Source organism: Phyllostomus hastatus, unplaced genomic scaffold, assembly GCF_019186645.2.
Source record: "Phyllostomus hastatus isolate PE091 unplaced genomic scaffold, TTU_PhHast_1.1 phas_contig_86, whole genome shotgun sequence".
NCBI classification, from domain to species: domain Eukaryota; kingdom Metazoa; phylum Chordata; class Mammalia; order Chiroptera; family Phyllostomidae; genus Phyllostomus; species Phyllostomus hastatus.
In genome coordinates this window covers 92641643-92658020 of record NW_025333977.1, presented here as the reverse complement: position 1 = coordinate 92658020, position 16378 = coordinate 92641643, and the positions used below count along the sequence as shown (strand labels likewise).

At 36.8% G+C, this 16378-nt stretch overlaps 1 protein-coding gene across 10 annotated transcripts in view; it reads left to right on the top strand.

Annotated features, from left to right (window-relative positions):
- The window catches only part of ZNF148 (zinc finger protein 148), a 129150-nt gene that overhangs the window by 52637 nt on the left and 60135 nt on the right, over nucleotides 1-16378 (top strand). For 7 of the 10 annotated variants that reach the window (XM_045850935.1, XM_045850937.1, XM_045850936.1 and 4 more), the window contains one exon: nucleotides 11582-11930. In XM_045850935.1, coding sequence (XP_045706891.1) covers nucleotides 11598-11930 — 333 coding nt within the window. In that variant the 5' untranslated portion in view covers nucleotides 11582-11597. Of the gene's footprint in view, nucleotides 1-9600; nucleotides 9632-11581; nucleotides 11931-16378 lie in introns of all 10 variants that reach the window. The other 3 variants (XM_045850938.1, XM_045850931.1, XM_045850930.1) reach the window with 1 other exon arrangement.

Genomic DNA, 16378 nt, shown 5'->3' with positions numbered 1-16378 from the left:
CTATAAACATTAAGTGAAGATATATAAAATGTGTTTATCACAGTACTTTTGAGGTTATGATAATCTCTAACTTTATAGTAGAGACTCATACCTATTAATAAATGTGGAAAGATATTTTCCTCATCAATTGCATAGAACTCTCATAAAAAAGAACTCAGTAAGCATTTTAGTGCCTAATGTAGTTGATTAAACATGAGTAGTAATGCCCAACTTGTTCATATGTCATCCTTATGTTAACTCCATCCTTTTCCCTTAGTATCAGAAGTAATTGTTACAAATGCTTGTGTTAAAAGCCCATGTGGACTTCTGGTCAAGATGGCAGCAAAGGTAAACGCAGCTTGCCTCCTTACACAACCACATCAAAATTACAACTAAATTATGGAACAACCATCATTCAAAATCACCAGAAATCAAGCTGAATGGAAGTCCCGAAGCTATGAAATTAAAGAAGAAACCACTTTGAGACTGGTAGGAAGGGTGGATGCACAACAGGCTTGTTCCACGTCCGCGTGTGTCAGATAAAAATTGGGAGGGATATTTCAGGAGCAAGGGGTCACAGTCCCATACAAGGCTGCCCACAAGAGGATCCAGTGCCAGGAAGATAAGTCCTCATAACTTCTGGCTACAAAAACCATTGGGAATTGAAGCTGTGGAAGAGAGAAACTGCAGGATTCCTAAACAGTTCCTCGTAAAGGACCTGACATGGACTTACTCAGACTCAGTCCCTCTATTGATGGCAGGGACATACAGGGAGGAACTGAGTTGTACAGCATCAACACAAGAGCTGGGGTGTCAGCTTTTTCCCAGACAGAAGTATTGGCAGAGGTCATTTTTCCTTTTCTGAGCCCTTCCCCAAAACAGCTGGTAGGTGGGTCCATACTTGAGACTCCATTAGTCTGGTTCATACTGTTTGCCCCATTCTGCAGATTTCCTGAGACCCCACCCAAACCAATTTATGGGCCTTTCCAAGCTCTTTCCAGTGGCTTTTCCATATGAATGGCATGTTTTGTCTCATGCTTCACATTTTCCTATATTATCTCTTAAAAACAGCATCTGGCCTCAGCCAGCCCTGTACCTCTGTTAATTGGCCCCAGGCCTGGCACTAGCAGCAGCTGGCTTTGGTTCACAGCTAGGCCTTTCCTGGACATCTCCAAGTCTAGCACAGGTAACAGCCATCTGCAGATTTCTTTGTAGGTTATGCCAGGTGGCCCTGGACAGAACACAGGCAGTGGATGACCTTGGACATGCCAATAGAAATCAAGGCTCAACTATAAGAGGAGGATGTACACAGCCCACACAGTGGATGCACCTTGAGGACCCAGCTTAGGTTATCGGATAGTCTGTGCCACTGGACCCTACAGGACACCTGCTTCATTAAGCCACTCTGTCTAGCCAGGGAGTTGTAGCAGCTCTAGCTGATGTACAGAAACAAACACAGGGAGGCTGCTAAAAAGAGGAGACAAAGAAACAGGGCTCAAATGAAAGAACAGAACAAAACTCCCGACAAAGAACTAAACAGAATGGAGACAAACAATCTACTAGATGCAGAGTTCAAGACACTGGTTATAAGGATGCTCAGTGAACCAAGGGTGAACCTCAACAGTATAAAAAAGATCCAGTCAGAAATGAACGATACACTAATTGAAATAAAAACAATTTACAGGGGATCAACAATACAGTGGATAAAGCGGAAGATGAAGTCACTGATTTGGAATATAAGAAAGCAATAAACACCCAATCAGTATAGCAAGAAGAAAGAATCCCCCCAAATGAGGATAGTATAATCAGCCTCTGGGACTACTTCAAGCATACCAACATTTACATCATGGGGATGCTGGAAGGAGAGAGCAAGAAATAGTAAACCTGTTTGGAAAAATGACACAAAACTTCCCTAAGTTGGTGATGGAAATAGTACATATCAGTCCAGGAAGTGCAGAGTCCCAAACAAAATGAACCCAGAGAAATGCACACCAGATACATCATAATTAAAATGCCAAAGGTTAATGACAAAGACAGACTCAGCCCTAAGGAGGTCATGGTCAAAAATATTACAGCATAGATAGCATGAATCCAAGGGAAACATTCATTACTAGTATGTGCTGAAATGCGGAAAAAAAAAAAGTAAAAACTGAATTTGCATTTATTATATCTATATAATAAATATATGATTTTTTATTCATTTTCAATTATAGTCTAGAAATTATTAGTGTCTGCCATGACAAAATAACTTCTTGAGCTAAAATGCCTACCCTAATCATTTAACAAAGAAATATTTAAAGAAAGAATAAAGATTTTTCTTTTCAAATAATGGAAACATAGATATTGCTAAAGAACAGCCAAAAAATGTCCTAAACATTAATTGATCAGGATGTTCAGTGCTTGGCTTTGCAAAATGTTTTGAACAGTCATTTTTGTTATATTCAAGGCATAAATACTTTTGACAACATTTGCAAAAATATTTTGATAAATGACTTGTTTTAGACGATTGTTGAGGGAGCTATATATTTTTCTGCCATTTTCAACATAAAAAGAAACCACAACACTGACTTAAAAGTTCATAAAAAAAAACTATACCAACACTGACTTCAGATTTCACAGTATCTCAGATACAATTTACTATCGCTGTCAGACACCCTTAGAAAACATATTATAACCAAACTGCTTAAATGTTAGGGCTTAATACTAGTCACATACAAATGTTCAGCTAGTCATGACTCTGAACCTATGCACCTGATGCATTGAACAGTATTTAAGAAAGAGTTTGGTTGTGTCTCTCAGATCAGCCATGACCTTGGCAGGGTTAAAAATAGCAAGAGTAAAGCATTTACCGTATTTTGCCATATGTAATGCACTCCTGTGCACAGTATGCATCTACGTTTTTTGTGTGCATTATACACGGGATTATTATACCCATAGTATGTATTCAGTATACCCATGGATAATGCACACTCTTATTTTTCCCTAAAAATTTGGGCAAAAAGGTGCACATTATACATGGCAAAATATGGTAGTTAACCTACAATGGAGCTCCAGTAAGACTGTCAGCTGATTTCTCAAAAGAAACTTTACAGGCCAGAAGGGATTGGCAAGAAATACTTAGTCTTGAAAAGCCAAGACCTGCAAGCAAGATTGCTCCACCCAGCAAAGCTATCATTTAGAAGCCAAGGATAGATAAGGAGCTTCCCAGATAAGAAAAACCTGAAGGAGTTCAGCACCACCAAACCAGTATTATGTGAACTATTAAAAGGTCTCTTTTAAGGAGAAGAAGATGATCAAAACTGAATAATAAAATAGCAGTAAACACGTGTATCAACAGTTGAATCTAAAAAAATATTCAAGCAGAACAGAAACAGAATCATACAGGGAACGATTTTGTGGTTGCTAGAAGGGAGGAGTGTTGGGGAATGTGCGATAAGGTGGAGGGATTAAGAAGTACAAATTGATAATAGCATAAATAATAATATATAATTAAACAAAACAAACAAAAGAGCCCATTTGTTTAATTCCCTGTGGAAAGCCCTGACTCAAAGTTTGTTTATTCTTTTTTAATTTACAGACCTGTAAAGCTTAGTTTCTAATTGCGTGTGCATAGTTGGTTAGGAGGATTAAATTAGAAGATGACAAGAAGAGTAAGCTGTCTCTTCTGGAAGATAGGAGAGAGTGATGGCTAGTAATTCATATTTTCTTTATATACAATATTTCCATTTAAGTGATTAGGGGTTTGCCTAGCCTAGGACAATTCAGATTACTTTTACACAGCTGAACTAAACATTTTTCACTGGAAAAAGATTGTGGGGGGGTGTGGGAGAGAGTAAGAATTGAATGGAGCAGGAAGCTGTATTGTGGCATTAGGTATCTAGGTATTAGGTATCCATTTTGTTGCACCTTTTGGCTTCTATGGCAGAGGAATGGAAATGAGGAAGAATAAAACTTTGAAAGGGGGAAATACTGCAGAGTTAGAAGTAATTTGCTAAAAGGAGATTTAGCAGAAACTGGCCCAAGGTGGACCCAATCCTTTCTTTCTCTCTCCTGCTCTGTTACAGCTTTTAGCAGTCTTTATTCTGGTTAACTTGAAACTCTTGGAGTACCATGCCACCTTTAGCGGAATTAACCTGTTCTGACTGTTAATAGTTCTGCCTTTTTATACCATTGTCAGAGGCTCAGTGTGCCTTCACTCACAAAATAATAGGTCAATGCAAGGAGCTCTCGGTGCCTTACTGTTTATTGCTCCACCTAGGCCTTCTCCTCCCCTAGCTGGCCAGAGACCCTGGGGAATGCAGTTTAATTATTTCTATCTTCCAGAGCACTCTTTCATGTAAGTGGCATGATTTAACAGAAGCATTATTTCTTTCTTCTTGTCTCCTGTATATCCCTAACTCCTGAATTTCCATTATTTGTAGAGACAATTGAGGAAGAACAGTTGGCTTTTAAAAGGCTTATCGGGAAAAGACATTTAACTATTCATATGGAAATATAGATTGATTACATGAGTTTCCTTCTTTACCCTTGTCTGTTCCTCTGAAAATATTGAAATTAGAGAAGGGAAGTATCTCGTTTTAAATTTTGTGCTTGGGACCTTGGGCCTTTTGTTGTATTGGGATTTTTACATGTGCTGTGAAGCACATGAGAGCTTTGACTGAGACCATGTAGGAGTTAGAGGCGGAAAGTTTAGGACAATAAAAAATGTGCTTGTCTTACTTTGTCATTCCTTATAGTGTAGCTTTGTACTTTTCCCTTTTATCATAGGGTTGGTTAAATTACCTTTTTTGTTTGAGAGCCTTGTTTCATTTCCTGTTCAGCTTACTGTGCCCAGACACCAGCTGAGATATTTGATACAAGTATGAGTCAAGCTTTTGTCCATATTTCTTTTTCTGCTGGATTTTTTTTCATTTAACGTATCTTGGAGAACTTTTCACCAGCACATATAGCTGTCACATTCCTTTTCATGGCTGTGTGCATTCCGTTGTATGTTTGAATCATAGTAAGTCTTGTCACTTGAATCTTAGGTTGTGTCTGGTCTTTTCCTATTAAAGGGTTGTGCTAAATTTTCTTTCGTGTGTGTGTGTGTATCTTTGGTTAATTTTTATGAATAAGTCCATAGGATTGTATACCTCCATATATAGTAGTGAGTTTGCTCAGGCAAGGGTACATGTAATTTTCATTTTCATAGATATTTCCAAGTTTCAAACCTTGTCAGAGCATTTTTCATTGATAGTAAAATCTGTTATCTTAGTATTTTCTGGTATTTCAGGGAAATTGTCTTGACAGTTTCTAGGCTAAGCCAATAACTTGAAATGTATGGCTAATATGGGGGTCATAGGAATAAGAAACCATATGTAAAAAGAAGAGAATTCTTTATGTGGTCTGTTTTCAAGAATATTTTTGAAGAGGTCAAGTTTGTTTTCCATTTACAGTATTTCCACTTGCCTTCCCATTTTCTTCCTCTGTGTTGAGGTTGTAAGCCATTACTTTGGCACTTTATGCAAACTTGACTTTTTTTTTTCCCCAAAATATTCTTTATTACCAAAATACTTTGACTTCCTCAATTCTAAGTTTCAGCCTAATGTTAGGTAATTTGGTTAATGTGTACATCATATATTAACACAATATTATAGGAGTATTATTTTAAATAGTATGCATATACAGTTGACCCTTCGACAATATGGGTTTGAACTGTGTTGGTCCACTTATATGCAGATTTTTTCAATAAATACACAGTTGACCTTCTGTCTTTCTTGGTTTTGCATCTGTGTATTCAGCCAACCCTAAGTTGAAAACTGTTTTTGTTCCTAAGTTGGGAATCTGTGGGTGCAGAGGGCCAGCCAACTGTATGCATTGTTCTATGCTATTTTATATAAGGACTAGCGCATCCTTGAATTTTGGTATTCAAGAGGAGTCCTGGAACCAACCCCTTAGAGATACCAAGCTACTGTAGTTAAGATTTGGGGAAGTTAAAAGTTATACATAGATTTTCAATTGCATGGGATCAGCACCGCTAATTTTTGCATTGTTCAAAGGTCAACTTTATTAGGATATGCTCAATTTATTTATTTATTTTTATTTCTTTTAATTATATTTTATTGATTATGCTATTACAGTTGTCCCAATTTTTCCCCCTTTCCACTCCTTCACTGAGCTTACCCCCAATCCCTCAGACAGTCTGCCACCATTGTTGATGTTCATGCTTCAGCATCTATGTTCTTTGCTACTATATTTCCTATGTTGTACTTTACATCTCCGTGACTATTCTGTAACTGCCAATTTATATTTTTTTTAAAAAAAGATTTTATTTATTTTTTAGAGAGAGAGGAAGGGAGGGGGAGAGAGGGGGTGAGAAACATTGATGTGCTAGAGAAACATTGATTGGCTGCTGCTTGCATGCCCCTACTGGGACCTGGCCTACAACCTAGGCATGTGTCTTGACTGAGAATTGAACTGGTGACCTTTCGGTTCACAGGCCAGTGCTAAACCCACACTGAGCCACACCAGCCAGGGTCCAATTTGTACTTCGTAATCCTTTCACCTGTTTCACCCATCCCCACAACCCCACTCCCATCTGGCAACCATCAAAATGTTCTCTGTATCTATGATTCTGTTTCTGTTCTGCTTGTATGCTTATTTCTTTTTTTAAGATTTAATTGTTGATAGATATGTATTTAATTCCTTTTTATTGTTGTTTTTTCCTCTTTTTCTTAAATAATTCCTTTATATTTTATCAATTACATACAATACTTTCAATACAATATTACAATATTATAATATATTGTAATACATTTTGTAATACAATATAATACATACAATATTGTTCTGTTTTTTTCTCTTTTTCTTAAATAGTTCCTTTATATTTTATTGATTACATACAATACTTTCCATACAATACTGCGATACTGGTTTGGTCATGATAAAATCCTTTAGCCTTTTCTTGTTTGGGAAGCTCTGTATTTGCCCTTTGTTTCTAAATGACAGCATTGCTGAGTAGAGTAATCTTGGTTGTAGGTTCCTGCTTTTCATCACTTTGAATACTTCTTGGTAGTCCCTTCTAGCCTACAAAGTTTCTTTTGAGAAATCAGCTGACAGTCTTACAGGATCTTATTTGTAGGTACCTAACTGCTTTTCTCTTGCTGCTTTTAAGATTCTCTCTTTGTCTTTAACCTTTGGCATTTTAATTATGATGTATCTGGTGTGGGCCTCTTTGGGTTCATCTTATTTGGGAGTCTCTGTGCTTCTTGGTCTTGCATGTCTATTTTCTGTATCAAATTAGGGAAGTTTTCTGTCATTATTTTTTTTTCAAATAGGTTTTCAGTTTCTTGCTCTCCTTTATCTGGCACCCCCATGATGTGAATATTGGTGCGCTTGAAGTTTTCTCAGAGGCTCCTTACACTATGCTCATTTTTTAAAAAATTTCTATTTTCTTCTTGCTGTTCTGATTAGGTATTTTTGTGTTTTATATTCCAAATTGCTAATGTGATTTTTGGATTCATTTACTCTGCTGTTGTTTCCCTGTGAATGTTTCGAACCATGCATCTAGTAGATTGCTTGTCTCCATTTTGTTTAGCCCTTTTTCTGGAGTTTTGATCTGTCCTTTCATTTGGGCCATGTTTCTTTGTCTCCTCATTTTGGCAGCCTCCCTGTGTTTGTTTCTATGTATTAGGTAGAGCTGCTACGACTCTGGCTTGATATAGTGGCCTAATGCAGTAGGTGTCCTGTAGGGTCCGCTAGCACAGCCTCTTCTATCACCCAAGGTGCATACTCAATGTGCCACCATATGGGCTCTCTGTACACCTTCCTTTTGTAGTTAAGCCTTGATTGCTGTTGGCAGGTCAATGGGAGGGATTTACCCAGGCAGACTTACCAGTGACCATCAACTTCTGCCCTCCGTGGAGGGTCCGTTGTTTAGGGGCCCACTCCACAGAGTAGGACTTACTTCAGCAGGGCTCTGGTGAAGTAAGTATGCCCTGAGTATGCCCCTTGAGTGTGTCACTTGTAGAGGTGGTTGGGTAGTCAGTGCTCTGATAGGATCTGCAGCTGTCCATTGGGTGCACAGGCTCAGCTTTTTTTAGGAGGTGCAGGCTAAGGTTAGCCACCACCTGTGTTCCAGGGTCACCTCACATAGCTGCTATACAAAGTGATCTGCAGATGCCTGCTACTTCTGCTGTGCTTAGAGGTAACCAGATGAGGCCAAGTAGTGAACCAAGGCTGGCTGCTGCCAGTGGTAGACCTGGGGCCACTTAGCAATAGGTACCAGGCTTGCAGAGGCCTGATGCTGCTAGTTTGACAGGACTTAGGAAAGTTGGAAGCATGAGCCAAGACAAGCCTCACTTGGAAAAGCCAGTGGAAACAGTTTGGGTGGGCCTGAAAGTTGGGTAGGGTGGATCCTCGGGGAATCAGTGTGAGCCAGGTTGGTGTAGTCTCAGATATGGCCCCTGCCTGCCAGCTCTCTTGGGGGAGAGCTCAAAAAAGGAGCAAAGGCCTCTGTCAGCACTTTTCTTTGGGAGAAAGCTGTCCCCAACTATTGCCCTGGTGACAGACACTTCAGTTTCTTCCGGTATGCCTCTGGTGCCTTTCAGGTTGTAGCCTCGGTGCTGGAGCTCAGAGGGAGTGAGTCTGTGTAAGTTCCTGTGCAGGCCTCTTAGGAGGAACTGCCTGAGAATCCAGAAGTGTCCGTCTCCAACAGCCCGAATCCCCACTGGTTTTCTCAGCCAGGAAGTTATGGGGACTTACCTTCCTGGTACTGGAACCCTGGGCTGTGACCCCTGGCTTCTGAGATATCCTTCCTGGATTTTCACCTGGCACATGTGGGTGTGGGACCAACCTGTTCCTCGTCTGCGCCCCCTCCTACCAGTATCCATGTGGTTTCTTTTTTAATTCTGTAGTTGTAGGACTTCCCTTCAGCACCATTTCTGGCAGTTGTGAATAATGGTTGTTGTGTAGTTTAGTTGTAATTTTGCATGATTGTGTGAGGAAGTGAGCTGTGTTTATCTGTGCCGCTATCTTCAGGATGTGCTAAATTTAAATAAATCAATGAGGTACTTGATTAGTAACATTGGAGTTGGTACTGCTGCTGTATCCAAGTGGGGATGTTGTGTTGAGTTAACAAGTCAGTTTCAACTGTGGCCACTTTTTTTAAAACTAAGTTCTGTCCAAGGTCTGTTTCTTGAAATTGATACTATAATAACTTTTCTACATTTTCTATATTATTCAACGCTTCTTTTAGAAAAGTAACTGTGTGTGGCAATAGCAGCTATAGCAGCCACAAAGAACTATAATAAATTATGTCTTACTTTACAAATAAGTCCTTTTTCAGTTAGGGGTTTTCCAAATTCCAAAGTAATAAAACAGTAAGTAGATTAGAGGAATATAATTTATTTGGTAAGGGTTTCCAAAGAATGTACAGAATAAGCAAATTTTAGCCCCAAAACATTTAAGTTTCACTTAGTCATACAGTAGTTTATTTTCTAAGGAATGTGAGAAATAGAATATTTGTAGAGAACAGTTATTGGGGATATATTTAAAATCTTTGTCTTTTAGATTTTGTTTTTGCTACTTAGAGATTTTAAAAAGTCAAATTGGATTCTTGGTTCTTTGCCCTATGTCTTCTAGGCTGATAATACCTGGTACCAGGGAAAACAAGGTTAGCAAGTATGAATTACATTTTTACTTTGTTTACTTCTCTGTTTATTTGGTTTTTAAGCTGTTTAAGTAAGGGTTTCTCCCTAGATAAAAGCTTTAGTGAAAGAAATAGTGTTTATATTTTAGTGGTGTATTTGAATTTAACTGATCACTTATTTCTGAAAGCCATGATCGAGTTAGTAACCATTGCCTACCTGATAGATTCGGGAAAGAGGTGACTAAACTGAAACATAATCAATGCATTGGCTAGTTGTAGGCCCTTCTCCTTGGGTTGGTTATGTATGTTTATTTCACAGAGTCTTAATAGAAATTGGTTTTAAAAACCAAGCTTTGTACCAGTCCTTTAACCTTCTTTGAAATGTTGTGTCTTTGGATTTTATAATCCAAAGACTCAATCCATATTGTTAGTTCCTAGAGTAACATGATGGAAGAAGATGAATTTATAGCAGCCCGAATTAGAAGGGCAGATTTAAAATTTTCTGCCTTTTCTATAATAATAGAGAAAATAAGATAATGTAATAGTGTCTAGTTTTTATCATGACCTATTTATTTAATCATATTAAAGTATTTAAGACTATATTAGGAATAAAAATACTACTTTGATTTTATGTTAAGTTTAAAAACATTAATAAAAAAGAAAATTTTACTATGGAAAGTTTTCAAATTAGAGAGAAATATAATTATGGTTAAAAATTTGTAATTTTACCACCCAGTGGCAATGTTAATATGTTAGCATTTTAGACAAACCTATGCACACTCATACAGACACACACACCCCTTTATATTGGGATATTTCCCCAAATTTTCAAGAATATTTTTTATGACTATATGGATGTTGTTTTAACAGATTAGCTTTTTATAGACATACTATAACAAATGACAGAAGTGTGCACACATCACAGATGTGCATCTCGAAATTTTACAAAGTGAGCACATCTATGTTACCATCATTCAACTCAAGAAAAAACATTGCCAGCTCCCACGCTTCCCCTCTTCCTGCAGCCCCCAAGGGTAGCCATTCTGATTTTCTTTTAAAAAACTTTATTGAGATCTAATTTAAGTGCAATAAAATTAAAATTCACCTGTTTTAAGTGTATAATTCAGTGATTTTTAGTAAATTTGCAGAGTTGTGCAACCATCACCATAGTCTAGTTTTAAAGCATATGTATGAATATATTTAATCAGTTTTCTTTTGTTGACTGTGTAGTACATTTGCAGTTTTTCACTATCATAAACACTGCAGTGATTTTTCGTGTATATCTTTGTGTGTATTTCTGATTTCATCAGGATAGTTTCCTGAAAGTATAATCATTGATTCAAAGAATATGTGCATTTTTATGACCTTTGATATATAGACCAAATTGCCTTTGAAAATTGTTGCACTAATTTACATTTCCACTGTCAGTAGATAAATTTTTTTTTTTCTAACCATTTCAAGTTTGGACTTAATTTTTGAAGAGTCATTACCAGTTTGGTGGATGAAATATGGTACCTCTGTTTTAATATTCATTTCTTTGATTACTACTATAATTGACTATTTTATGTATTTAGAAACTGTTTCTAAGTTTTCTTTATGATTTGCCTGACAATGTTTTGTCAGTTTATTTCCTAATGAGTGAATTTGCTTTTATTTTAAGATATTTTAATTTATTAAAGGATGTGAATCCTTTGACTGTTACAAATACTTTTTCCCTAATTTGTTTAATGTCAGGCTTATTTTTCATAAAAAATATATTAGAGTATGCCTTACAGACAAAAAAGAAAATTTGTGTTTTACTCTTATTAGTCTTATGGAAATTTATCTTGGTATTTAAAAATTGGAAGCAATACTGATCATATGAGTGAAATTTTTCTATTAAATTGTGTACTTTTTGTAATTTAATTAAAAAATTATCAAGTGGACATATAAAACTAATTTATTATGCTTTGTTGCCAAACTTGGTCTTTCTAGGCAGTTATACTTAAGCATGAACATTGACGACAAACTGGAAGGATTGTTTCTTAAATGTGGCGGCATAGACGAAATGCAGTCTTCCAGGGCAATGGTTGTAATGGGTGGAGTGTCTGGCCAGTCCACTGTGTCTGGGGACCTGCAGGAGTCGGTACTTCAGGATCGAAGTATGCCCCACCAGGAGATCCTTGCTGCAGATGAAGTGTTACAAGAAAGTGAGATGAGACAACAGGATATGATATCACATGACGAACTCATGGTCCATGAGGAGACCGTGAAGAATGATGAGGAGCAGATGGAAACACATGAAAGACTCCCTCAAGGACTACAGTATGCACTTAATGTCCCTGTAAGTAACTCCTTTATAAAATATTAAACATATAATTAGGAACATAATGTTGTATTAAGTAATGCTACAAGTTATTGAAGAAATTTCAGAAAGTGGTGGCTAAATAGTTCAAATGAGTGTTTTAAATAGGTACACCAAATAATGAGAAATCCTATTTGAAATGGCAAAATTAAATTTGTTATTACATACATTGTAGAAACTTATGTTTTTCAGAAATAAATAACATTTATTTCTTCATCAAGATTATGTGTGTTAAATTTTAACCTCTTAATTTTTAAAGATACTGTATTTTGGTTTAACTTCTGTTTTTCTTAATGGGTAGAAAGATTGATTATTGAGCATAATTAGAAAAAGACATGCACTCAAGGGTTTTTTCTTCAAATTCTGTAACTCAGCAATTCCTGCCTTCTTTATTTTTTAAATTATCTTTTGAAAGGATGTTAGACCCTTAGTCTTCTCTGTTTACTCCAGGTATCATGGCTTATCACCGAAGGCATTCTTTTGTAGATACCCGGTTTTACCTGATAACCTGCAAAACCACAGCCATGCCATCCTTTTCTATTCTTTCTGTGATACTAAACCTGGATTCCCTTCAGTGCATTTAACATACTATACTTTTCCTTTTGCTTCATGACCTTCATATATCCTGCCTGTGATATTCCCCTCAGCCACCCACACCCCTCCTTATCTTTTAACTCAGTTAGTGCTTCACACCATCACCTTGCCACTTCTCTCCAGTCTTGGTGAGTCCCTGCTATGGGGGCTTGTGATTGCTTGTTCATTGTTCTGTGTCTCTGATGGATTGTAGGCTCTACAAGAACATGAAATTTGTCTCCTTTTCCCTTATATTCCAGTTACTGGCACATGGTGTGAATGAATAGAAAACTGCTTATAGTTGTGTTCTAACACACATGCTTACCAACTTTCACCTGGCCCATTGCAGCAGCCTTTTTTTTGTTTAGCAGCTTCACATGATGGATTTACATTAATTGATTTTTCAGTGTTGAACCAGCCTTGCATACCTGGAATAAATTCCAGTTGGTTGTGGTATATCATTCTTTTTATACATTACTGGGTTCAATTTTCTAATATTTTGTAGAGGATTTTTGTATCTATAGTCACGAGATATATTGGTCTAGTTTTCTTTTTTATAAATATGTTAGTCTGATTTTGGTATTAGAGCAATCTTGGATTTATAATGAGCTAGTATTCCCTCTGCTTTTGTCTTCTGGAAGAGATTATAAAAAATTGATATAATGTCTTCCTTAAATGTTTGGTAGAATTTACCAATGAATCTATATTGCCTGGTATTTTCTTTGTTGCAAGGTTACTAATTACTGATTCAATTTCTTTTATAAATATAGGCCTATTCAGTTTGTCTGTTTTTTCTTGTGTGAGTTTTGGCAGGTTGTGTCTTCCAAGAAATTGATCAGTTTCATCCAGGCTATCAAATTTGTGAGCATAGAGTTGTTCATAGTATTCCGTCATTATCCTTTTACTCTCCGTGGAGTCTGTAGTGGTGCCATATTGTTTATATGTTCTCTTTTTTTTTTTTCTTAGCCTGTTTAGGGTCTTGCTGCCCTTTTTTAAATATAATTTTTAAGTGTAAAGTATTGTTAATTATATTCATATTGTTGTAAAACACCTCTAGAACTGTTTCCTCTTGCAAAACTGAACCTCTATACCCATTGAACAACCATTTTCCATTTCCCCAGCAGAGCCTTATTGATTTCATTGATATTTAGAAAGAGCCAACTTTTGATTTTCACTATTGATTTCCAGTTTTGAGTTTCATTGATTTGTGCTCTGATTTTTTTCCTGTTATTTTGGATTTAATTTGCTCTTTTTCTCCCTAGCTTTCTAAGGTAGAAGTTTAGAAGATTGATTTTAAATCTTCTTTCCTAATATATGCAGTTAATGCTATAAATGTCCACACTGGTCAGGTAGCTCACTTGGTTAGAACATTGTCCTGATATGCCAAGTTTTCGGGTTCATTCCTTGGTCATGGCACATACAAGAATCTACCAATGAATGCATAAAATAACTGGAACAACAAATTGGTGTTTCCCCCCTCCCCCCCTTACTCTCTCTCCCTCCTTCTTCCTCTCCTTCCTTCCCTTCCTCCCTCTCTCTAAAATCAATAGAATAAATTTCCCTTTAAGCATTGCTTTCACTGTGTCCCACAGATTTTGGTAAGTTTTATTTTTATTTTCATTTGTTCTGTGTATCTTGATTTTTCCTGAAATTTCTTTTTCAAATTAAATTTATTGGGGTGACATTGGTTAATAAGATTATGTAGGTTTCAAGTGTACATTCCTATGATAAGTGATCTGTGTATTGCATTGTGTGTTTACTTCCCCAAATCACCATATATTTGACTCCATTTACCTTTTACTCCCTTTTTGCCACCCCTCCCTCTTTGGTACCACCATACTGTTGTCTGTGTCTATGAGTTTGTTTGTCTTGTTCACTTGTTTTCAGTTTCATATCCCACATATGAGTGAAATCATATGGTTCCTGACTTTTTCTGTCTGACTTACTTTGCTTAGGATGATACTGTCAAGGTCCATGTTGTTGCTAATGGTGGTATTTCATCTTCTCCTCTTGCTGAGTAGTATTCCATAGTATATGTGCACCACATCATCTTCATCCAGTCATCTATCAAAGGGCACTTTGGCTGTTTCCATGTCTTGGCCACTGTGAGTGATGGCTACAGTGAACATAGGGGCACATAAATTTTTACAAATAAGTGTTTTCAAATATTTTGGATAGATACCTAAAAGAGGGGTTGCTGGGTCATATATAGGTAACTTCATCCTTAATTTTTTTTTTTAGGAAACTCTGTGCTGTTTTCCTTAGTGGCTGTACCAATTTACATCCCCACTGGCAGTCACTGAGGGTTCCTTTTTCTCCACAACCTCTCCAACACTTTCTACCTGTACTGTTGAGTATAGCCATTCTGACAGGTGTGAGGTGGTATCTCATTGTAGTTTTGATTTGCATTTCCCTAATAGCTAGTGAAGTTGAGCATTTTTTCAGAGGAGATCAGGCATGTTCAGGATGGTGTGGCCATAGACTTCAGGATTTTTTCATATGCCTGTTGGCCATTTGTATTTATTCTTGAGAGAACTCTCTGTTCAGGTCATGTCCCGAGTTTTTAATTGAATTGTCTGTTTGTTTGGTGTTGAGTTGTGTATATTTCGGTTCTTAACTCCTTGGAGCTGTTGTTTGCAAACATCTTCTCCCATTCGGTTGATTGCCATTTTGTTTTTGACAGTTTCTTTTCCTGTGCAGAAGCTTTTTATAGTTTGATATAGTCCCATTTATTTAGTTTTGTTTTTGCTTCCTTTGCCTTAGAGGTCAAATTAATAAAATCCTCTTCTGAGATTTTTCATTTGATACATATGTTATTTAGAGATGTGTTGTTTAATCTCCAGGTATTTTGGGATCTTCCAGCTGTTTTTCTGTTACTGATTTCTAGTTTAACTCACTGTGGTTTGAGAGCATATATGTAGTGTGTTTTCTAGTCTTTTAAATTTGTTAAGGTATGTTTTATGAGTGTAGTGAATGTTCCAGGTGATCATGGAAGAATGTATGATCAGCTCTTGTTGGGTGGACTAGACTGTACATTAAAATAGCCTTTTTATTGAACTGACTGAAGCCTGAGCCTTGTTTAATCTATATTTCATCTAGTTTCTGTAGTGATCTTTCCAAAATGAGAATTTTAATTTTAACTCCCCTACTAAAACTGCTTCAGAGATTTCTTGTTTCCCAACAGCTAAAATGGTCTGAAAGAGCCTTCAAATCAGGTCTCATCTTATCCAGTTCCTTACTTAGTTATTCAAGCTCCTTTCTTCACTTTGTCCTTTAAGCCTGTCAGATTAGTTTAGTTGTCCAGGTCCACTGTTATTTTTTCTATTACTCCTGTAAATGTTGCATGTACCTGTATTATTCTTTGTTTGACAATGTACCAGTTTTCACTTCACATAAAAAAGAAAGTTTACAAGCTTTCTTCCTTACCTGCATTTTATTGTGGTAACTAACTTACTTTGCTTTTTGCTTGCAAAACTGTATGAGGACTCTTTTCTGGAGCCTGTCTTTTAACTTTGTATTGTCAATACCTAGGCTACAGTAGGCAATTAAATATTTTTTGAGTGAAAATACATGTATATTTTTTTAACTGATGAAAAGTTTCAAGTGGAATGCTCTCAGATCCTGAGTTACACTTCAGACTTTTGACAACTGCATAAACTTGTATAACCCATAGCCCATCAAGCTATGGAATATTTCCATCATCTTAGAAGATTTCTGTATTTTATCCTGGTCAGTCCCCTCCACAGCAATTGTTTTGATTTTTTTTTTCCCCCACCACAGGTTACAGTTGTCCCTTGAGAACTTCATGTAAATAGACTCATATAATTCTTGTTCTGGCTTCTTTTGCTCACATA